The sequence below is a fragment of the Hemicordylus capensis genome, chromosome 10 (genome assembly GCF_027244095.1).
Source record: "Hemicordylus capensis ecotype Gifberg chromosome 10, rHemCap1.1.pri, whole genome shotgun sequence".
In the NCBI taxonomy this organism is placed as follows: domain Eukaryota; kingdom Metazoa; phylum Chordata; class Lepidosauria; order Squamata; family Cordylidae; genus Hemicordylus; species Hemicordylus capensis.
Window position 1 is genome coordinate 7,065,593 of NC_069666.1, and position 24,268 is coordinate 7,089,860.

Below are 24,268 nucleotides of genomic sequence, written 5' to 3' on the forward strand. Positions count from 1 at the left end.
TCTGTGTAGGTAGAATGTTCTGGTTTCCCCAAAGGTCTTCCCTTCTCTTCCCACCTTCATCCTAATCAGTACCGCTTGTCTGAAACTGTAGCAGAGCATGGAGGATTAATACTATGAAAGGAGAGAAGACTCCATGTGATATTTAGGTTGTGCCTTGCCTTATTTGCCGCATCTCCAAATGCATAACTATAAAAACAGAAAGAAAATGCCCCTGTCTGCCATTTCAAAATGGCAAGATTAATCTCTCAGCCAGCTTCACTGATATGAACACGCAGAAGCTGCTGTATACTGTTGGTCCATCTGGCCCAGGCTGCTATCTGCTCTGGCTGGTTTCATGCCTATCTGGAACCTCAGCTGCAGATTTTTTCCAGCCTTGATGGCTACAGGTTGGCCACATTCACACATGATGCATATAATTCCGCCCCCTGCTCTCCTGTCTGAATTCGGACGTAATGGAGAGCACTCTCCCTGCAGTCAGTGATACTGTAGAGAGGAGGGGAACTGGCTGTGTGGGCTTCATTCTGGCATGAAGGACAGCCCACACAGCCGATCATGGTCAGAGGGAAGGAGGAGCTTCCTCCCTCAACTCTGGTCACAGTGAATGCAACCTGCAGTTCTGAATTCAGATGACACGAGGCTATGTGGAACCTCGGTTTGGGGCAATGAAACTCACTACAATCCGAGGGTACGGATTGGAGTTTCAAAATCTAAACCTTGGGTGGGTCGCCTCACGGAACCACAGTTGCACGCATTCCGATGTCATGGTCAGACAACATCTGCCCCCTTAAGCTCTGGTTCCGCATGACTACTGCTACTACAAGAAATATTTATATATCGCTTTTTAAATTATTTATTTAGTTATTTTATTCTATTTTTATACCGCCCTTCCAAAATGGCTCAGGGCAGTTTACAATTAAAACAAAACCATTAAAATCAGTTAACAATTAAAACAAAAATTATAAAACAGTGTAAAACAATTAACAATTAAAACATCATAAAACAGTAATTAAACAATCACAACAATTAAAAAACCCTGAAAAACAGGTTACAATATTAAAACCAATCACAACTGTTTAAAAACCCTGGAAGTCCAGGCCACACAGATAGGTTTTAAGGGCTCTCCTGAAGGCCAGTAAAGAATTCAAATTGCGGATTTCTGCCAGGAGTGCATTCCACAGCCCAGGAGCAGCTATGGCTGCACCTCTGGGTTGCCAACAGACGAACCGGTGGTTCAACAAAACTTTGATGGCTCAACAAAAAAAAACACCCTTTGGTGGTTCAACAAAACGTACGTATGTACATACATACATACATACAATCAAGCAGACAGATAAGTGCAAACGCATCAACAGCAAGGAGACCCTAAAGCTAATGCAAGCTCTGCTTCAGACATTGAACTATTCATATTCTTCCTATCCACAGAAAAGCCAGTCTTGGGCCTCACTGGGCGAGGCCAGTATAGGGTCTGGAGACTCAAATGCTGCATTTGCACATAACATGGAATTAGCATCCCACCCACCCAGCGCGGTTACTTGGCTACATTGAGACATAACAGCAGGGAATGAAATGCAGTCAGGGGGACTGCAGAGAGGAGACGAAATTGGCTGCGTGGGTGGGTAGCTGGCTGTGTGGGTTTCCTTCTGGAATAGACGGCCCCAGCAGCCAATCACAGCTGGAGTGAGGGAGGAGCTTCCTCTCTCAACTCTGGTTAGAGCTCGCTCCAACATTTGGATGTAACACCCCACAAAGGAAACCTCAGGTAGGAGCAGTGAATCTCACTACAAACTGAAGGTTCAGATTGGAGTTTCGGGAGGGAAACCTCGGATCTCTTTTGTGTCTGAACCGTGAGTGCATGCATTCGGACGTACAAGGAATTCAACCTCAGGCCCCTTCAACTCCAATATCCCGTTATCTGCAAATGGGGCCTCTAACTCCTGCAGGGCAGTGTGGCAAGCGGAGTCTCAGCAGCAGGGAACTCTGACACCCCGTGACAAGCAACTAGCAAGGAGGATGGGAGATTTGAGACTCTGATTCACAAAGGGAATGACATGCACACACGCATCCAGGCAGACAGCTGGAAAATGGGATTTTCCAGCTTAGAAAGATGGTGTTTATCTGCTTAAATGGGCTCATCAATGGCACTCCCAGGCTGCTCTAGGGATGTTCAGCTCCCTCACCCCTCCAAAGAAATGTCAGTTGTCTCGTGGACTCAGCTTCATTTGCAAACACTCAGATATCAGTCCCTGGGAGGAAACTGTGCCATTCATTTTGATTTTTAAAACTTTTTCAACATTTCAGTGCCATCCCTCAAAGAGGATTTAACTTTCAATGCACCCTGAGCAGTAGTGGCTCATCCTATCGAGCCAGGGGTGTGTGTGTGTGCCAAAGGAGACATAGTTGCTCCAGCTTCCCAGCAGCAGCTTGGGTCATTCTCTTTCTCTGTAGCCTGCTGCCTGCAGGCTGGCCATTCATCAGGTAGAGCTACGCTGACAACCTGATAAATGGGCAGCCTGCAGGCAGCTTGGCTCTCGGGCGGGGCAGGAAGAGAGCGAGAGAGCGAGAAAGAGCAGCAATCTGGGCTTCTGCAGGGAAGCCGAGGCAGCTGTGCCTCCTTTGGTACCTCCTTGCCTCATTAGGACGAGCTGCTACTGACCCTGAGAGGTTAGTTCAGGGATTTTCCAAGGGCAACATGAGACAAAAAGGAGGTTCTGCAAGAGAAGTGAGATTTCTCAGGGTTCTCTTTCTGCACTCCCCTGTAAGAAGGAAGCAGCTCTTCCTTTCCCATAGACCCCTCTTTGTGGCTATGTGTGCTTTCAAACCACCTCTGCACTGAATGCCAGCTTTGGGTGGCATTGCACAGCAACAGTGTGTATCTACCGTATACAGTATGTGTCAGATGGAAAGACCGCTCACACAAGCCCACGCACGCTCAGAATGAATGTTCTTGAAGTGAATGTTATACCCTATTATGCCTCTCTCCCATCTAAAAACACTTAGCCTTTTATTACCAGAATTTAATAAAGCTTTGATTAAGAAAGAGTGCTCCACCATTGCAGACAATCTTCCCAGCAATAAATCACAATGCCGTATTGTCCTTTCCCCCTCTCGCCCATGATCTCCCTCTCCCCCGCTTACTGCCCCAATCTCTCCCTCTTTCTCTCTCAGGCTCTCTCTCCTTTTCATGAGCATTAGAAATGAATGCATTTGTGAAAAATTGGAGCTCTGGAAGCTGCACTTAAACGAGCCGGTTCAAGTTCTCAATTCACAAATAATACGCCAGCATTAACCTTGGCGCCCCGACTTAAAGGTCAGATTATTGCAACAAGGAAACACCTTCTGCTTCAGACACTAAATCTTAATAAGGGGGAAGATCAAGGTACTCCAGAGCTGCCTTCACTTTAAAAAGCAAAAATTAGAATTTAGAGGAGGAGAAATTCACAGAGGGGAGGGAGACGAGAAATCTTGGTGCATAGTGCAAGCCATCCTCCAGGGCTCCTTTGCTGGCTACTTCTGGAAGTTTGAAATCACAAATGCATAGGGGTTAGAGCTCAGCCAATGTGACTAGTCCCCCGCCCCGAACATTGCCAAAAAATGCCTCCCTTTCCCCACAGTTTATTTGTCGTGAAAGTGTCCACCTGTAGGAACATAGGAAGCTGCCATATACTGAGTCAGACCATTGTTCTATCTAGCTCAATATTGTCTTCACAGACTGGCAGCGGCTTCTCCAAAGTTGCAGGGAGGAGTGTCTCTCTGCCCTAACATGGAGATGCCAGGGAGGGAACTTGAAACTTCTGCTCTTCCCAGAGCAGCTCCATCCCCTGAGGGGAATATCTTATAGTGCTCACACTTCTAGTCTCCCATTCATATGCAACCAGGGCAGACCTTGCTTAGCTAAGGGGACAAGTCATGCTTGCTACCACAAGACCAGCTCCCCTCTCCCACTAGCTCTCCTTTCCACAAGACCAGCTCTCCTCTCCCACCTATCATTTTCCACTGCCCTCACTTGTGCTTGCTTGCCCTTGATGATATCTTCATGTGGCCAAACTTGACTGGCAATGTATAATTGTGACATCATCTTATTTACTGCATGATCTCTTGCTGTATGGTACCACACATTTGGCTAATCCACTAAGGAGAAAGAAGTACCAACCAGGGCAAATAAGTGAAAGGAATAGAACTGAAAACAGCAGCATGGTCTAGTGGTTGGAGTGTTGGACTGGGACTGGGGGAACCCAGGTTTGGGTCCATGCTCAGCCATGGGGCTCACTGGGGTGACTCTTGGCCATCACTTATATTTTAGTCTAAACTCACAGGGTTATTGTGAGAATAAACATAACCAAGTGTAGCGCTCTGGGCTCCTTAGAGGAGGAGCAGAATATACATGTAAATCAATCAATAAATGTTTGCCCAATCTAGGGCCATGCTGCCACTGTCACTAATACTAGGCTAGACTGATCAATGATCTGCCTCAGTTCCATAGGTGCACTACAGAAAGAAGGCATAGTTTCCTGTTAAGAGTTTTAATCTCTAGTATCCTAGAAGAGGGGGAATGCCAACTCTTGCAACATTTTAAAAGGCACCCCCAAATCTCCCTTCCCTTGCAAAAGAAAAAAATACGGGTAATAATTTACCAGGGGAAAGTAACAGGGAACTGGGATGATCCCCAGTAAGTAGGGACCACTGAGGCATTTTTTCCTCCATCCCCTCTGGTTTTTCATCACCTGCCTTCCTTGCATCTGAGCTTTTGGGCACAGGATGGCCCCTCCAGTTCTCTCTGCCTGGCTCCAGCCCTCTGCGAAACCATCCAAAAGATGTGAGGCTTCCATCAGACACCCAGACAGAAAGAGGGTTTCTTTCTTTCCAATCAGTTCATCCAAACCTAGAATCACAGTGGTGTCCCTGCTGGTTTCTGTGTCAGTACAACTAGCTCTGGCAAAGAATGGAAGCTGAAACAATTTCACGGGGCTAGCACTGTGCGATGTGTCTTGTATTATCACCGGTAGCAGAGATGCGGCATTGACACAACACCTGGCCTGACATATGCTATGGGGATAACTAGCTGCATGGCAGAAAATTCCAAGAGTCAGGCTCCCCTCGCCACCCACCGTGGTATTTGTTTTTCACTCCAAGCCGATTGTCAGCAGCAAGGCCTGACATTACCGTTCTTGACCCAGAAGGCAAGTCAACATTAGCTTTTGAGTTCCGAGTCTGGGCGAAAATAAGTGAAGGCCAAAAGGAGGCAGAGAGAAGAGAGAAAGCGTATCAAGGTGTCTTTGTTGGGCATAAATACCAAAGTTACAGTGTAGAGTTGGTGGGGGAGTGCCCATTCCTCACTGGTAGAGCAGATGCTTTGCAGGCAGAAGGTGCTGGGTGCAGTCCCTGCAGAGGGGCTGTAGCTCAGGGGTAGAGCTTCTGCTTTGCATGCAGGAAAGGTTCCAGATTCAATCCCTGCAATATGCGGGTAGGGCTGAGTGGAACAAATCCTGCCTGAAACCCCACTGGAGCAGCCAATACTGGACTGGAGGGACCAGTGGTTTGATGTAGTAGAAGATAGCTTCCTATGTTCATCAAGAGCAACCATAGTTCAGGGGCAGAGCACCTGGTCTGCATGTAGAACGGCTCAGGTTCGAAACCTGGCATTTCCAGGCAAGGCAGAGACCCAGGGAAGAAGCTGCCAGTCAGTGTAGAGAACAGGGAGCCAGAAGGATCAATGGTCTTACTCAGTACAGCAGCTTCTCATGTCCATCATCCTTTGGGCCTCCCAGGGCTGCTCAACTTCGGCCCTCCAGCTGTTTTTGGACTACAGCTCCCATAATCTCCAACCACAGTGGTCAGTAGTCAGGGATTATGGGAATTGTAGGCCAACATCTACAGGATGGCCAAAGCTGAGCAGCCCTGCAGGCAATCATGTCACTTCTAAGCCAATAGCTCAGTGGCAGAGCAACTGTTTTTCATGCAAAAGAACATAGGTTCAGTCCTTGGCAGCGTCTCCAGGTTGGGCTGGGAAAGATGCCTGAGCCTGAAACTCTGGAGAGATGATGCTAGTCAGTCAGTGTGGACAACACTGAGCTAGATGGACCAAGACTTGGACTCAGGGTCAGGCCGAGTAGAGGCCCATTGGGCATGTGCGCAGGCCTCCAAAATGGCCACTGCCAAGTGGGTGGAATGGGCCAAAGACTGCCCAAACCAGGAGATTTAGCGCATAATGGAGGCCGGTGGGGGGAGGGGGGAAATTCTGGAGGGCCCCCCCCCGCAGCTGAATCTAAGCCCCCGGACTGGGTGGTGGTGAGTGAAATTTATTTTTTTAAAACTAAATTTTGAAAAAAACAAACCTGTGATCTCCCCCAGACCGAACCAAACTGTGGGAGGTTCAGGGTGTGTGTGGCAAAACTAAACATGCCCGGTCCGGTTCGAGTCTGGTCTGTACTTGAATCGAATCAGGCTACCCGGTTTTGTGTACACCCCTAGTCTGAAACATTGCTTTGAATGGTTGCCAGCAGCAGCCTCCTCTTCTCTCCTTGTGCTTCTTGCAAGCTTTGCAAGGATCACGAGCAGAGGTCCTGCTTTCAAAGCTTGCAGGGGTCAGATCAGTTTTGTCACCAGTGGTGATGGCAGGAGGCATCTTGCTGCCCCACAAGTGCCTCAGCCATCTTGTGTCTGAGGCAACTGCCTCACCTGACATCCTGGGTAGTAGCATAGTCACAGTTCTCGATATCTGGGGAAATGAGGGAAATGGGTACAGTTAGTTTCTAGGCCCTCTTTAAGCTAAGCTGTCCTATGAGTTGGTCTTGTGGTAGCGAGCATGAAGTGTCCCCTTTGCTAAGCAGGGCTGGCCTTGGTTTGCATTTGGATGGGAGACTATGTGTGAGCGTTGTTAGATGTTCCCTCTAGAGGATGGGGCCATAGTTCAGTGGAAGTGCACCTGAGGTCCCAAGTTCACACCCTGACTTCTCCAAGTAGAGCTGGAGAGATTTCTGCCTGTAATCTTGGAGAGCCACTGCCAGTCAGTATAGACAAAACTGAGCAAGATGGACCAATGTCCTGACTCAGTAGACCACTGGCATGTGGCTGTAGTTCAGTGATAGAGCATCTGCTTTGCATCTCCAGGTAGGGCTGAGAGAGACTCCTGTCTGAAGCCTTGGAGAGGCTCTGCCAGTCTGTGTAGACAATACTGAGCTAGGTGGACCAATGGTTTGACTCCAAATAAGGCACCTTCCTATGTTCCTGTGAGTCCAAAGGGAAATGTCCAGAGATGGTGTCATCTCTGGACATGGAGCTACAAGTCTCCAGAGCATTACGCTGAGGCTCCACTTCCACAAATGATTTTTATAGGTGCCTGCATGAGATCCAGGAAATGGTGTAGCTACCCAGAGGTCCTGCCTTGCCTGCCAGTTCTACTGTGTCTGAATTTGGTTTTCCTTTGGATAGCCAGGCTTAAGCTACTCCTTACAAAGCCAGATCCTTGGCAGCCATAATACAGAAGGGATTATTAATGTGACAGGGGTGGGAATAAGTGCATGCAAAACTCAAAAAGAAAAAGAAAATTGCAATGAAAAAAAACACTAGTATCAAATCTCCATCTCCTTTCTTTTAGAGCTCATTTAATTTGTTTTGCTTGTCTCCCCTTCCCCCCTCCTAGCCATCTCTTCCTTTCCAGTCTGTTTTCTTTTGGTTCCACATGGTGTCACTATTACTGTAACTATGCCAACTCTCACCAGCCCTTAATACAATATTTATTTTTAGTGAGTAATTTGTTTATCAGCCAGTTATTTTAATCTAATGTTGGTCATATTTGTCAATGCTGACTATCGGGCATTCTCCAGCATAAGAAAGTTGTGCATCTTTGAAAGGAAATTAGCCAGCTGAAGCGGATCTTGGAAGCATTTGCTGGTGGTTACTAAAAGGCGGCGGGGTGTGTGTGTGTGTGTGTGTAAGGGAAGTGGTTGCACTACCTCTTAGATGGGAAAAAATAGCAACAACAAATAATTTAAAGAAACCATTCATGGTAGAGCTGGAAAAGGTGCAGAAGAGGGTAACCAAGATGATGTGGGGCCTAGAGCACCTTCCTTATGAGGCAAGGCTATGGGGTGTGCAGAACCGGTTCAAATCAAACCTGGTTTGGTTTGAACTGGTCCAGTTTGACTGGTTCAAGCTCAAATCAGCTCGCCCACCAAGAGGGTCTGGTTCGAGTTTGAACCAAACCGGGCCTGGTTTGGATCAAACCGGTTTGACCAGGTCCGACTAGTTTGATTGCCTTGCTTGCAGAGGGGAATCTGGCACACAATTACAAGCAAGGCAATCAAACAGGTTGAACCAATTCGACCTGGTTTGATAGCATGAACTGAACTGCCAACGGTTCTAACAAAACATTTTATGGACTGGATAGTTTGGTTTTAATTCAGCTCAAATTAGAACTGAACTGCCTGTGCCAGTTCCATGCACACCCCTGCAAGGCTACAGCATCTGGAGCTTTTTAGTTTGGAAAAAAGGTGATTGAGGGGAGACATGATTGAGGTTTATAAAATTATGTGTGAAGAAAATGGATAAAAAGAATTTCTATTGATGTAGGTTAAGGCATAAGGACAATATGAGCTCCATTTGCTGAGCCAGGCTCTGCTTCAGATACCATCTGTGCGTGTGATAGGCTGCCACTAAATGCAGGGCCTTTGTGGCCCTAAATGCAGGACCACTAAGCTATTGACTCCCCCTTAAATTTTACATGTAAAGATTATGCTTATGACTCACTTACTCCTATGAAGAGAGGGAGAAGTGGGGTTGAAGTGTAGGCATTTGTTAGGTATTTCCATGTTAACGAGAAACTTGAAATTGCATTAGGAAGTCAGCCATTGATAACATGCCTTTTATGTGCAACTTGATTGTAGTGGGTTGTAGTGGGGTGGATTATAAATATACATGTTCAGAAGAATCCCTTCTACTTTTGGAGAGAGTCAGGAGACTGACAAAAGAACAGCTTTGCTGGATCAGGCCCAAGGACTATCAAGTTCAGCACCCTGTTTTACACAGTGGTCTACCAGATGCCTCTGGAAATCCCACAGGCAAGAGATGAAGGCATACCTGCTCTCCTGCTGTTGCTCACCTATTAAAATACGTCCACCACAAGGCAAAGAGTCTAAATGGTTCCTGTGATTGCTATTCAAGCAGGCAAGTGTACTGGTCCTGAGTTGATTGCCAGCTTCCTGACAGCTTCTGATGAGTCTGACCTTTTAAGAAAAGACCCTTATGATGTGAGTCTGCTTCTCTAGACTGGCATTGGATGATACAGGGCCAGCTGAGCTACCTGATGTGCTGTAGGCCAGAGTGTGTCAATTAGCCCTGCGGTTGAGATTCACAAAATGCAACATTTTGAAAGAATCTGCAGTTCCATCAAGGTGTACAGAACAACTAGGGCTACGTGAAGCCTATTTGTTTTCAACCTTCTTGAACCCCCTTTCCAGACCAAATCAAAGTGTTGTTAGGTAGGGACGTGCATGGAACTGGCCCCCTTTGAGCCAAGAAGGATGGGGGAGGGTACACTTACCCCCAACCCCGGTGCTTCCCTCTCCGGTGCTCTGTGTAAAAATAGTCTGGCGGGGTGTCAGTGTACCTCTTTGCCGCCCTGTTGATCCCCTTACTGGAAGTGACTGGAAGTGCCTGGTGCGTGTGTGCATCTCATGCCTGCCCGCCCACGATGTGCACACATGTGCCAGTCACTTCTGGTCTCTTCTGGTCAGGGGATCAATGGGGCAGCAAGGAGGTACGTTGCCGCCTTGCCAGACTGTTTTTACACAGAGCGCCAGAGAGGGAAGCACGTGTGTGTGTGTGGGGGGGCAAGTACACCCTTCCCCATCATTCAAGCTATCCCCCCCCCCCGAACTGGCAGAATTGCCAGTCTATTGAACCGGTTCAGAGGCCCGTAAAAGGGCCTCCGAACTGGTTTGTGCACATCCCTACTGTCAGTTGGAGGGAGAAGTAGGATTGAAGGGAAGCAAAACTGACCCCTTTGCCCCACCCAGATTCCCAGATAAAGGGATTCTGAGATCAAGTTCACTACAGCTCCCATAATCCCTAGCCAAAGGCCATTGCAGCTGGGGATGCTGGGAGTTGTAGTCAACAACAGCTGGACATCCCTCTTACAGGAAACATGGCTCTCAACCCCTCACTCCTCAAACAACCTATCAGGACCAGCAGGGGTGAGGAGAAAAGGAGTAAGGAGCTCTAGAAATCCACTCCCTGCTGTAAGGAAAGAAGAAGCTGCATTCCACAGCTTGACTTTTAAAAGGGCACTTTTTTCATTTTCCTGAGTCCTGGGGAATGGCTCAAGTGTTCCTGGGATTTGTAGTCTTTTCTGAGGCTATGGCCATTCCTGCACATGTGAAATATGAAAATTATTCAATTAGTTCTAAATATTATTATAGAAGTGTGCCCATTTGCACACTTTTCTAACAGCTAGTTAAGTCAAATCACTCTTGGTCCTTTTCTTTCAGAGTCTAACAGCCGACGAGCCGTAAATCGGGGCTATGTGTGTCAGCTGCTCCGACTCTACCAGAACTGGCATCAGGGTGACACCACCAACAGTTACGTCTGCATCCGGAAGGGTCTCCTGCTTTGCCTCAAACACATTACCAATGTCCGGTCCGGCAGAGAATGTTTCCTCCTTTCTCGTGGTACAGAGGCTCTCTTCAAAACTGCCCAGGTAACCCAAGCACCTTGTTTATATTTCTATTCCATTCTTCATTCTGAGATGCCAGCGTGGTGTACAAAAATATCTTAACACACAACAGTTCACACAAACATGTTGAAAACAATATCGGTCGATCAGCCGTCATCTGCAACACTTGCACTCTTGCGCACGCACATACATACACACACACACACACATTTAATATAAAATTTTATTTTATTTTATTTTAAATGAGTCTGTATACTAGGAGCACAGTGCCAATGTTTCAAACCTCTTTGTTTTTTTTTTTTTAAAGGGGGTTAGGGTATTAACTGTTCCTCTGTGTTCATAATCTTGCTGTTGCTAAGGTGAAGTATTGGAAATAATCATGACAGGGTTTTGAAACTTGACTCCATGGATGCTATTGGACCACAACTTCCATCTTTCCTAACCACAAAGGGTATTGTGGCTAGGGATGATGGGAGTTGTAGTCCAACAGCATCTGGGGACCTGAGTCTGGGAACTCTTGGGTTAGAACATTTGAGGAGAGTCTGGCTGGAACACTCAAGTTCCACGAAGACCAGCATCCTGCTTCTTTCAACAGGAGCCAAACAGTCCTCTCTGGGAGGAGCATGGCAGGCAGGATCATGGATGCTGTGTAACCCCTCTGCCTGCAACTGGTATTAGTTATTCCCCAAGTCAAATCCATAAGGTTCTTAAGATGATTTACTTTTTTGCAGTGGGTCCTGAATATATCCAAGAAGTGACTTGCAAAGCTTATAGAAATTATAGCATCCCTACACTTGTTGAAATCCCTTTCCCCTTCCTTATCACCACTGAAATCTAAAATAGTGCCTGGTAGTGGCAGTAACAGGAGATATTTTTCCTCTGGTATCTGAGGCGATTCTATGAATCCATAGCATAAAATCATTGCACAGTAATTTACGTTTTTATCCACCTGGTCGGAGGTCCAGAAGTGGGCCTCCATGCAACCTCCACTCCAAAGGAGGCATGTAATCCAGGCTGGGCTGCTGTGGAGTTCAGGTGATGTACCAAGTTCTGTTATCATCAGAGCAAACCTATGGAGTATGTTAAGTTGAAAGACAGCAGGCTGATTTCCCAATCAAAAGGCGAATAGGAGGAGCATCCAGCCAGGCTTTTAGACCCATGGACACTCCTGAGAACTGGCTGTGTGTTGGCAGAAATCAAGGTAGAAGGATGGGAAAATGATTCTGTGCTAGCCACAATCTGGGTAGGACGGAGCAGAATGTGCTTTCCGACACCACCTTTGATAAAATGCTAGGGAAATGATGTGGGTTGACTGTGCCAAAGAACCATAGGAAGCTGCCTTGTACCAAGAGGGACCATTGGTCCATCTAGCTCAGTATTGTCTACACAGACTGGCAGTGGCTTCTCCAAGACTGCAGGAGTCTCCCTGAGCCCTATCTTGGAGATGCCAGGGAGGGAACTGGGAACCTTCTGCATGCAAGCCTGCAGGAGCTCTTCCACTGAGCTATGGCCCTATCCCCTAAGGGGAATATCTTACAGTGATCACACATGTCTTCCATTCATATGCAACCAGGGCAGACCTGGCTTAGCAAAGGGGACAAGTCATGATTGCTACCACAAGACCAGAATTCAAGTAGCATATGATCATTCCCCTACCCTCCTACCTCATGTTTTGCTGATACACAGTCAGTTTTAGGGAGCACACCCAAGTCTAAAAGCCTGGCTGGATGCTCCTCCTACCCAATGACGGGTCCAAGATCACACAGTTAACCTTGTGGCTGAGTGGCATTTTGCTCTCTCCAGTCCCAGTCTAACATTCTAACCCCACACCATATCAGCCCTCTAAAAAGTCACCAGCCAAAGCCCGTTCTCTTCAAGTGCCACTTCATCGTCAAAGGCACTTGTCGAAAGCCCAAGGGCTCATTAGCAGAATCAGTGTCTTCCTCACATCCTTTCCCCTAAGAGCAAGAGAGGCAGAAATATGTGCAAAGATTCCTGTGTCTGACTCTTGTAAGCTTGTCAGGTTTATTAGACAATTCCTTCAGCCTCCCTCCAGGACGTTTGCATAATCTCACCAAATCTTATAATGTCCCTCCATCATTCAGGAAGGAAGATGAGAACAGCTGGAGTTGGCATGTAAGCACCCGCCCCCCCATGGCTGCATTCACACATAATGTGGAACCACAGGTCCAATGGACTTGCGGTTCTGACCCCCTCACCCCCTGCTCTCCTATTGGCATTCAAGTGAAACAGAGAGTGTCCTCTCTGCAGACAGCAATATTGTAGAGAGTAGGGAGATCTGGCTGTGCGGGCTTCCTTCTTGCTTGAGGGACAGCCCATAGAGCCAATCATGCAGGGAGAGAGGGAGGTGCTTCTCCCCTCAACTCTGGTCTGGGGGAGTGCAGCCTCCAGTCCAGTGCTGCATTCAGACATCACAGAGGCACAATGCAACCCCGGTTTTGAGCAGCAAAATTCACCACAAACTGAGGGTTCAAATTGGAGTCTCCAGAGTGGAACCTCAGGTTATGAAAGGAACAGGACTGGAGTTGCACATTTGAATATAATAGTAGGGAAAGCTCTGCCCCCCTGCAACTCTGGCTCCCCATTACGTGCGAATGCAGCCTCTCTCTCCCTACTTGCAGTCTGTCCAGGGATATTCACTGATCATACTATAGGAATCTCTCCATCTTTTTCACCTGTATAAATTCAAGCCAGTGTGGTGTGGTGGTTAGAACATTGGACTAGGCCTGGGGAGACCTGAGTTCAAATCCCCATTCAGCCATGAACTTCACAGCTAGGTGGCCAGATTTGGCTTTTAAAAAGCCAAATTCTGGCTTACGGCCCATTTGACCCACGAGTATACTCCTTAGGTTCTGGCAACTCTGCTTCACGGGGTAACTCTGGGCCAGTCTCTTCTCTCTCAGCCTAGCCTTCCTCACAGGATTGTTGTGGGGCTAAAGATGTACACTGCTCTGGACTATTTGGAGGAACAGTGGGATATAAATGTATAAATAAATGTGGCAATATGCAGCCTATTTATGCTGAGAGGCACATGAACCTCTCAAGGAATATTCCCTTTCAGTGGAGACCACCACACCTTGGTGGTGAGATTTCCACCACCAAGGCAACATTAATTTTTAATTTCTTGTTTTATTTTCCCCTGTATGAGTGAATGGCAGCCATTCATTTAGAGAAAGGGAAGAAATGCACTCGGAGGTGTAACATTAAGGTTAGGGCAAAACCTGCCCCTGATTCTGTGGGCTTAATTGTTTGGGGGCAAGGGTCTATTGCTCTCCCTTTCAACTGTGTCTCTAACTGCAACTTCCTTGCTTTGCCCCTTCAAATAACTCCACAAGAGCCATGGAGGTCCGAACTGGCTCCAGTTTGCATATCCCCACCCCTCCATTTGCATATTCCCATCCATCTTGTGGTGTGGCGCTAGCACTGGGCTGGGCAAACTTGGCCAACCCATGTTGTGTCCCATCATCCCCAGCCACATGTTGTGGTTGGGGATGATGGGAGTTGTAGTCCAACAACAGATGGAGGGCCAAGTTTGTCCAGCCCTGCGCTAGAGTTTAACAGAGCCCTGGGAACTGGCTTTTTATATCCGTTGATAAGTAAGTGTTCAGTACAGCTGGGCTGAATAGGTTTAGCTTGCTTTGTTGATATTCTGGAGGGATTGGAAGGCTTCTCCTCAAATCATGAGGGATGAAAATCCAATCACATTCTTATGTAGATGGGCATCATATGGTTTAAAGATGAAGATATATGATAGCTTTGCCATTCTGTTTTTCCCTCCCTGGAGATCATGGGATGTGAGCAGTAGCAGCAATGCCTTCAAGATTAGGGAACGCTGCATGTTTAAAGTGGCTGAGAATTCTGCCTCTGCTACATCCAGAGAGGGAGGCCATTTGGCTCTCAGGAGCAGGGCTCTTATTCGGTAAGGAGAGGGAGATAGTGGGGCTTCTGTCTGGCTAACTAAGATTGCATCTCTGTGCTTCCAGAATTGTCTCCATCCAAATTGCTCCCTGGATTTTGTGGTTCTGACGTCATGCTGAAGTTTTCAGTTCTAAAGTGGGATCTAATGATCAGGAAACCTAAGTTAACTAAAGAATAAATAAATGCCTGACTCATATTTCTGAACTGGGCATGTACAGTTCAACAAAGGGTTGCACATCTCTGCCCCCCACCAGCTGTTCGTGGACTACAACTACCATAATCCCCAGCCCCAGTGGCCAATAGTCAGGGATGATGGGAGTTATCATCCAGTACTGGCAGGAGGGCTGAAGCTAGTTTACTCCAACTTTCAATTTCTTCATTACCTGTGAGCCCATGCACATTCACATCACAATGCAAACAAAAGACCTGGTTTCAGCTCTCTGTTCTTGAAACTCCCTGGGCGACTCTGGGCCAGTTACTGGGAGAACCTGCCTCACAGGGTTGTTGTGAGAATATACATAAGCATGTACACTGCTCTGGGCTCCATGATGGGAGAGCGGGATGTAAACGTATAAACAAAAACCAGCTATGCAGGCAGTTGTATCATGGTTTCTTATGTCTAGTGCTTTACTGATGCATGTGAGCATACTACTACTATGAATTTTTCATCTTCGTTCAGATGATTGAAAACTGCATACATAGGAACATAGGAAGCTGCCATATATTGAGTCAGATCATTGGTCTATCTAGCTCAGTATTGTCTTCACAAACTGGCAGCGGCTTCTCCAAGGCTGCAGGCAGGAATCTCTCTCAGCCCTATCTTGGAGGTGCCAGGGAGGGAACTTGGAACCTTCTGCTCTTCCCAGAGTGGCTCTATCCACATGTGTCCTACCCAAGATCAGAAGCTCTGTGCGCACCTGTTTTTTGATCATGTGCAAGGGAAAAACCAGGTAGAAGGCACCGGCAGTGATTGTCAGCTAGCCTTCTGCTAATTAAGAGGGCTCTGGCTGGAAGGGGAAAAAAGTAAATGTAAAAAAATGTTTAAAAATGTAAATGTGAAAAAATCAAGAAAAGCCTTTCTACAGGTACACACACAAACACAAAATGGGATGATCTGCAGCTTTCAGAAGTGGGTGGGATGCTTATCCTAAGCAGTTTTCAATCATGTGAATAAGACTACTGCACTTTAATTCATGGCAAGTAGCCAACAGCCTTGGTCCAACTGGTCCTCCTGGGGGAGGGAGTCTTTTTGAGCTGCTTGCAATTTTGTGGCACGATCTATGGACATGGCCAAGATGCACTAATGTTGCGTGTGATTGTAGTAACTTGGAAAACCACTGTCAGCATACTACTCTTCTTCATTGGTACTAGGACTGCCTGAGCAGCAAGAGTTTGGATCCGATTGTAAACACTGTAACCCAGATCCTGAGGAAAACCTACCCCAAACTGCTTCTTCCTGCAAGTACTCTCAGCAGCTCTTATTCCTTCTCAATTCCTGGGAGAACCAGAGCACAGCCTTTGCACCCCAGGCTTGAAGGTAAATGGAGAAGATGTATGCAATGGGAAGAGAGAGGCAAAAGGACATGAATGGCACTCATTTCCACTCAAGCATTTGCTTGCAGGGCTGGGGGAAGGCAGGACCTTATCTGCCTTCCCCCAGATGACTGGAGCCTCCTCTGGGCTTTGCCGCTTGCAGGCCTACACAACCAGCACAGTGGCAGACTCCTGAAATGGGACTGGGAGGAGGAAGTTCTCCCATATCCCACAATACAGCACTCGAGCAGTGGAGAGACAGCCCATGGCAGTGCAGTAGCGCTCTCCTCCTCGGCCTCACTCTCCCCTGGATTCCATGACCACCACTCCTGTCAGCAGTTTTAACTGCCATGGTGCTCCAGATGACCACAAAGCGTCCTCAATTTGTACCTGGGTGGAAGATCTGGGCTACCCAACTCTGAGGCTGCTGGGTCGGGATGCCTCCTGGTGGCCCAAGATATGAGCTGTCTGGGCTAACTCTCTCCTACCCAGGTAGCTTGTGTTGTGAGAATGGGCTCGGTGGGTTCCTCCCGAACTCAGCCTGTCTCCTTCATTCACTACATTCAGAACTGCTAAGCTGTTTCTCCCCAGCACATGAGTTGTATCCACTGTCTGAGTAACCAACAGCCACAAAGGGTAATCTAATGATCACTTTAGGAAGACTCTTTTAAAGAAGTGTCTCTTAGAAGTTTAGCAATCAGCACCCAATAGAGAAAACTCTTTACCCATTTGCTTCAAGAAAAGGTTACCTCCTCCCTGGAGTCAAGACAATAACATTCCCATTGCACCATTGCTTGAGAGAAATAGCTTCAGTGTAGACAAAGAGCTGTTTGGTTGGAATAAGAGGAGCTGAGTTACTCCTCCCTAGTGCACCTTCTACAGCTTATGAGCTCAATTCACATTGGTCCCCCACTCCTGCTTTGTTTCAAGTCAAGTACCAAGCTTATTTTTTAGGAATATAGGTTTTACAGACACTTATTTAAACCTCTTAGCTTTAAAAACAACCCACATCTGTTTTAACATATTCCAGGTGGGTTAATGACTTATTAATCCAATTAGGATAGAGTGCTGATCTCTTAACTATCTCTGTTTGTGCTTGCTTAGGGATGGAGGCCTGTTTCAATCACATATTTAAATTATGTTGCCCAAGTCTATGTATGTCCGCTCATAAATCAATCCTGCTGGTTTCATTGGGTTTGAATCCTAATTAAGCATGCATAAAGAGTATAGCCTTAATAACTTTTCTAGTGTTGGATTTGCAGAACCAGTTTCTAATGCTAGAAAGTAAAGTGAGGTTTCAAGGAGCCCCTTCCTGGCAGGGCCCATCATGTGCATAACATGTTGAAGAACAGTTGCCCAACATGTTGAAATTCAACAAGTGAAGCCTCCCTAGGATGGATATCGCTGAGCCAGGTTAAGACACACTCAGTTTTGTCAATTGCTTGGTCTCTCTAATGCTCTGCAGATTATTTTGAAGAAGATTGCGAGGAGGAAATAGAGAAAGAAAATGAGGACATGGAGAATAAGGAGGAAGTAAGTATTGTTTTGGGCACTTTCCCCAGCCAAATTGCCATGTGTAGACTGCCCTGATGCAAATTCCTCACTGTAGAAGAGGGAATTTCAGCAGGTGCAGTTTGTCATCTGCTAGCCACGGATGCTTGACTCTTTCCTCTGATTAGGGCAGATCACACATTCATACTCATGAGCCATTTTCATAGAGGATTGTTCTTATTCCCACTTTGAAGACAATTGCAAGCCCAAGTAATGTTTTTGAACAAAGAATGAAGTGAGGATTAGCAGAAGCATGGAAAGATGTAAAATTGTTATCATCATCATCATCATCATCCCCTGTCCCAAAGGGGCTAAAACTTCAAAAAGATACACAAGGGAGACAAATGCAGCAGCCACTGCAAGGGACACTGAAATGAATAAGGATGACAGGGTCTTTTCCCAACTCTGCTTGGGAATATAAGGGATTGAACCTAGGATCTTCTGAATACAAAGCAGTTGAATAAATAGGGCACTCCTTATTATAAGAGAGCAGAGGTCTCAAAGCTATGATTCTAGTAACAGTGGGCCCTAAATGACGTTCTCTGTGCTACTGTAATAGCTTGCTGGAGGAGGGAACGGTTGGCCTGTTGTCTGATACTCTTCAGAACTACCACTGCACGTGGTCAGGTATGGTATTTCAGCTACCAGCTCTGAAAAGATCAGCTGACACAAGGGGCCAATATTGGTTCTCCTGCTGTCCCTGGCAAGTTACTCATGCCAAGTAACTTGTTCCTTCAGCACAAGCTGAATTGCTGTATGACACTAAACTCAGACAGATATCAGAAAACGATTTTTGGAGTAACATCAGTGCCTCTAAGCAATGAAGAGAGGGGTCATAGCTCAGTGGTAGAGCACATACTTTGTATGCAGAAGGTCTCAGGTTCAATTCCTGACATTCCTAAATTGAACTAAGAAAAGGCTCCTGTAGTTCTTATGCATCCCAGGACAGTATCTTCTAGTGGCTGTTGCTCTTATCTTCCATGTGTGTGTTTTTTAGATTATGAGCCTCTTTGGGACAGAAAATAATAATAATAATAATAAATAGGGAAGTGTATGCATGTATGTTGTTCCTCCCTCTTAAAAGGCATCTGAGAAATTGGTCCTTTTTTATTGTGGTTGTGGAATATGGAATATTACTATGGAGCAGTCTTGAACCAATTGTGGATGGCAATGACTTAAGATAGGGGTTCCCAACAGGGAGCACTAATATCCCTAGGGCTACTTGAAGAGATCCTAAGGGTACTCCGAGTCTTCCTGCTTCCCCACACTCCAGCTGTGCTATTCGTTCCCCATCTGAGGATTGCCAGCTTGAAGCCAACGCATCCTCAGTGATGCGTTCACTGCAGCAGAGGATGGAGGAGGATGAAGACCCTCTTCCTCTGCTCCTATAGGCTGACTACATGCTTCAGATTCAGAATATTAGCAGTGAGTACTCCCACCGAAATTAATAGGGCAAGTTATGAGTAATTTAGTATGGATGTTAGTTATGTTAAACATACTTAAAAGTGTGTTTCTGTAAATATGTTGCACCCATTTATATATTACAGTCATGAGATGGGCTACTCCAGTCACTGTCTATAATCCAGATTAGGTTGCTCATAAGCAGTCTTACAGAAATCAATGGGACAAGTTTACTTGTATATATGCACACACACACATACACTCTAAAAATCTCTGTGGTGCACCTGAGCCAAAGGTTTGCTACAGAAGGGGGCACACTTTTTAAGGAAGGCTGGCAATCCCTGACCTAAGAGATAGTTTGTGACACAACTTCCTTTCTGGCTCTTATTTTGGAAGGATGATGACTTAGAGACGGATGTTGATAAACTCACGACACAGCCAGAACTTGACAGACCAGAATCAGAACTTGCACAGTATGAGGCCATGTGCCCAGAGCTTCTCTGTAACCTTCTGGTGAGACAATCAGGGGTCTTGAATTCTCTATGAATCCAAAGAGGGTACTTTTAATGAAAGAAGCTGTGTCAGTTTATGTCTCTTTCATATTGCATAAAGGAGTCGGAACCCGAGTCTGGAAATAAGAAGAGTTCTGAGGATGTCCCTGGGACACTGACATGTTCCTGTCTTCACGTCATTCCAATGGCTGTTTCCCCAAAGCACCAGCCAAACTGCAGAGAGGGGTACCAAAATGCAAACATGAGAAAGCAGCCAAGAAGCGTTTTCAGGGATCCAGCACGGACATGTTTGAAAGCAGAGCAATCATCTCGGGAGCCTGGAAAAGTTGCTCATGAGGAATCGGAGCTTTTGGTGGATTCCTTTAGTGAAGGGGAAGGCCCAGACCAGGGACATCTACCCACTCTGCACCCTCTTCCCAAAGAGAGATCATGCAACAGAAGAACCCTCCATGCTAGATATATGAACTCCTGCCACCCTAGTTGCCGGAAGACAGTGGAGGCTTCAGAGATTGTGAGAAAGCTTCTGGAAAGACACCCGGGGAACTTTCCTTTCCATAACCCCCGTTTCTACATGGCAAGGGCTGGCTGCACCAATTCAATTCCAGACTACAGAGTGTTGGCCTTCCCAGATTTCTGGGGTCACCGACCTCCTCCTTATAGCCAGTCTATACAGCAGAGAAGATGTGGAATCCAGAAGTAAGTCTTTTTGGCTTGTCTATCTTCAAGTCCAGTTCTAGTCTAGTTCACTGCTTGCTGTGCTAGCTCTCTTAATGGAGAGTGTTTTTTGTTCTAAAGTGGGGGGACACTCAGAAGTGATAGCTCCCACCTGCTGCCCAAAGTAGTACAGTCCATTCGACCACCTTGGTGTTTATTACTGCCTCATTCTGCTGCATAGGTTCTCCTGAGAGCTTTCCTTCTGTGTGTATATTCATCATTCAGTCCAGTTCTTATTTTTCTTGTCTTAGGGCCAAAATATTTGAAGATGTCCGTCGTCTCATCCAGCCAGGGGATATCATAGATCGAGTTGTCTTTGATTTAGATTGCCTAAGGTAGGTATCTTTCTTGGCTCTTTAAACTGGCCACCCAGTTTTTCATCTCTGTGCGGAATGAGTTTTGTTCTGGGCAGCAGTATCAAGGCACTGTTTCTGCATATGCGTTCAGAGTGGGGCCTTCCTAATTCAACCTGAGTGGGATCTAAATTAACTGAGTGGACATCAGAAAATTTGTGAGTGTGTGCACATACGCACACCTTTGAGGGAACAGTGCTGCCCATGCGGCGGTGGTGTGATTCTGGCCTCTGCACATGCAGAGAGACCACACAAATGGCCTTCGCACATCCGCAGAGGCTGGAACTGCTCCACCGCTGTGCGGGCAGCCAGTTTACAGAGTGATCTGGCCAGCAATTTGGGTGTACTGGGGACTGGTGAGTGGCAGTGAGTGGGTAAGAACCTTCAACAAATGTTCTTGCCGTTTCCCCACCCTTTTCCATGTAAAGGGGTATCCTTGCCTGATTCCCCTTTACAAGTATTGCCACCCGAACTGCTGGACTGGTTTGATTGAACAGACTGGAGTGGCTGGCTAGATTGACCAAACTGGTTTGGAGGGATGTGGTTTGGTTTGAATTCGATTAAAATTCAAGCCAAACACATTTTTGGGTCCATGAATACCATCAGTGAATGTCCTCCATTCCATTTGTATATTGCGCCGCTGGTCCAGCCAGCCCTGCATTGCATCTTTCTGAATATTGACTGAAGCAGGCTATTTGCTTCGACTGGTTCACTGTAACCAGTCTATTCTGACTGGTAGTGGCTCTACATAGGCCTTATGGAGGACTTCGCTCTGCTCTGCATCTTGATTTTTTTAATTTAGCTAAATTGGCTTGGGCTTGAACATAGGATTCTCTGCCTTTGTCAGCTGCCTGCATTCTGGCTGCTTCCAAATGCCTTCTGCTTATTTAACTAATGGGTCACACAGGAGTAACTGCTTCTTCTCCGTACTACAGAGCCTTGCAGGAATCTTGTTCCTTCTTGTTTCAGCTCTTTAAGCTCTGATGCCCCAGACTGCCTGAAGTTCTTCTCCAGATTTGAATCTGGGAACCTCCGCAAAGCTATCCAAATGCGGGAGTAAGTAATGAAGACCCCAGCAAGAAGGGTGGGTGATATTCAAGGTGGGCCTGCTACAGCTCTGTGGAAAAGTGAAAGGCTGCAGACCATATATGCAAGTTGTTGCACAATTTACATATCTTGGTGCAGAACCTATGCCCAGTCTTTGTTACTCCTTTACTAAGCTTTGACCACCACCACCTCCTCCTCCTCCTCCTTTTGCTCTGCCTTTCTTAATGAGCTCCTGACAGACTCATTTGGTGCAAACTATAACTCCTGTATACGTACATAGGAGGCATTTCCATCCCACAATTTAATTTTTTTAAAGCGTCATTAGCAGGTTCTCATGACCAGGAAACGGGAGATTTGCAAGGTGTGCATACTCCTCCAGTCGTAAAATCCTAGAAGTTTTCAGTGATGTCAGGATTATACTGCAACAACCTGGTATTTTACTGGGATCAGCAACCCTAGATCTAAAACTAGATTACTGATCCCGGTTAAATGCCAGGATCTGGCTGTGCCAACTCAACATCTCCAACAGTTTACAGGTTTTTACAAGTGGAAATCGGGAATATGCACAAGTCACAAATCTCCTATTTCCTGATTGGCTGACCTCATGTGAGCCATAAGAACCTGCCTATTCTTTCTCCCAAGAGAACACTGGGAAATATAAAGGCTCTACACAGGATTTGTATGTAGAGCCTGAATGGGGTTTGCAGGGAGAGCAGGTTTGACCTGCTCTCCCACAGATGAGCAGGGAGCCCTCCCTGGATAGCCCGATTGGCCGCCCAGATGATTATTGGCTCCGTCATGAAGCCAGTTGAGACAATGGGGTTTGGGGGTTCCCGGCCACCAGAAGTCCCAGAATGCCCTGCATGAGTGTGCGGGACATTCTGGGGAGCCTTCAGACGCCAGAAGGCTTATTGTAGCCTCTCCGTCGGGGGGCTACTCATGAGTTGCTGCGGCATAGAGCTACACTGTGGTGACACACGATCAACTAACCCTCTTTTCAGGTGCTCTCGCACCTGAAACCCAAGTTAAGTGGCGGGCCACCCAAGAGGGTTTGCTGCTGTTCTTCTGCCAGGAGCCACTCGGCTCCTGGTGGTTCTCACGTGTAGGCTGGGCTCCCTTAGCTTGGTTTCCACTGCACGTGAGAATAGCCTCATAAGTTATTCATTCATTCATTCATTCATTCATTCATTCATTAGATTTCTATATCGCCCTTCCAAAAATGGCTCAGGGCGGTTTATACTAGGCTGTAATTGACTAGGCTGTCTCTGCATTTTTCACCTTGCCCATTCCTCATGGGTTTTGTTCACATTCCTTGTTCTTGTTACCCGTGTTCCCCTATTTTTCCTCTTTCTCATTTAACAAGCAGGCTGATGTGCACCTGTTATCAGAAAAGTGGGGAAAATAAACCACACAATTCCCCCCCTTTTGGATAATAAGATATTGTTTTTATTTATTTATGTATTCTATTTCTATACTGCCCTTCCAAAAATGGCTTAGGGCGGTTTACACAGAGAAATAATACATAAATAAGATGGATCTCTGTCCCCAAAGGGCTCACAATCTAAAAAGAAACACAAGATAGACGCCTGCAACAGTCACTGGAGGTACTGTGCTGGGGGTGGACAGGGCCAGCTGCTCTCCCCCCTGCTAAATATAAGAGAATCACCATGTTAAAAGGTGCCTCTTTGCCAAGTTAGCAGGGGTTATTACACAAATATTACGCATTAATGCATATTAATCAGAGACAACTGTATTTTTATGGGGATTATTTTTGCACACCCCTAATTCTAGTCTCTCTGTTGCTGTGGCTTGCGGTCCAGGTTTGAGTATGACTTGATCCTCAACTCCGATATCAACAGCTCCCAACACCATCAATGGTTCTACTTTGAGGTCAGTGCCATGAAGACAGCTACCCCCTATCGCTTCAATCTCATCAACTGTGAAAAGCCCAACAGTCAGTTCAATTTTGGTAAGAGTTTACATAGGAAGCATATCTATGCCATAATCTTAAATTGTTTTAACAATGATTACCACCTCCCAGGAACCTTGGGAAATCTAGTTCTATTAGGGGAATCAATCAATTGGTAGAGAATTCTCAGCACCCTTGCCAATCTACAGTTTCCAGAAGCCCTTGGGGGAATGACAGTGGGGAGATCTCAGTCCATGCACATGTTTAGGCTTCTGATTTTAGGGAAGTCAGCTGGTTTAACTCTAAGTGTCTGAGCTACATAAATGTAAAGGCATGAATCAAAGGCCTGAGTGCTCGATTCCTTCTTCCTTGCTGCTCTTCCTAAAGAAGAGTACTAAGCTGCTGATAATTTCCCCCAAGCTCCACCAGTTCCACACTAGTGTCTGGTCTTGTGGTAGCAAGCATGAATTGTCCCCTTTGCTAAGCAGAGTTCACTCTGGTTTGCATTTGAATGGGAGCCTACATGTTAGCACTGTAATGTATTCCCCTTAGGGGATGGGGCTTCTGTGGGAAGATCACCTGCGTGCTTGCATGTAGAAGGTTACATGTTCCCTCCCTGGCATCTCCAAGATAGGGCTGA

The 24,268-nt window shown here is 46.5% G+C and overlaps 1 protein-coding gene across 12 annotated transcripts in view; it reads left to right on the forward strand.

Moving 5' to 3' along the window:
• The window catches only part of AGBL1 (AGBL carboxypeptidase 1), a 371,201-nt gene that overhangs the window by 53,260 nt on the left and 293,673 nt on the right, over nucleotides 1–24,268 (forward strand). For all 12 annotated transcript variants that reach the window (XM_053272300.1, XM_053272296.1, XM_053272297.1 and 9 more), the window contains 8 exons: nucleotides 10,485–10,693; nucleotides 15,980–16,145; nucleotides 17,607–17,674; nucleotides 19,490–19,606; nucleotides 19,706–20,301; nucleotides 20,571–20,654; nucleotides 21,642–21,728; nucleotides 23,540–23,688. In XM_053272300.1, the coding sequence (XP_053128275.1) occupies nucleotides 10,485–10,693; nucleotides 15,980–16,145; nucleotides 17,607–17,674; nucleotides 19,490–19,606; nucleotides 19,706–20,301; nucleotides 20,571–20,654; nucleotides 21,642–21,728; nucleotides 23,540–23,688 (1,476 nt within the window). The remainder of the gene's footprint in view (nucleotides 1–10,484; nucleotides 10,694–15,979; nucleotides 16,146–17,606; nucleotides 17,675–19,489; nucleotides 19,607–19,705; nucleotides 20,302–20,570; nucleotides 20,655–21,641; nucleotides 21,729–23,539; nucleotides 23,689–24,268) is intronic.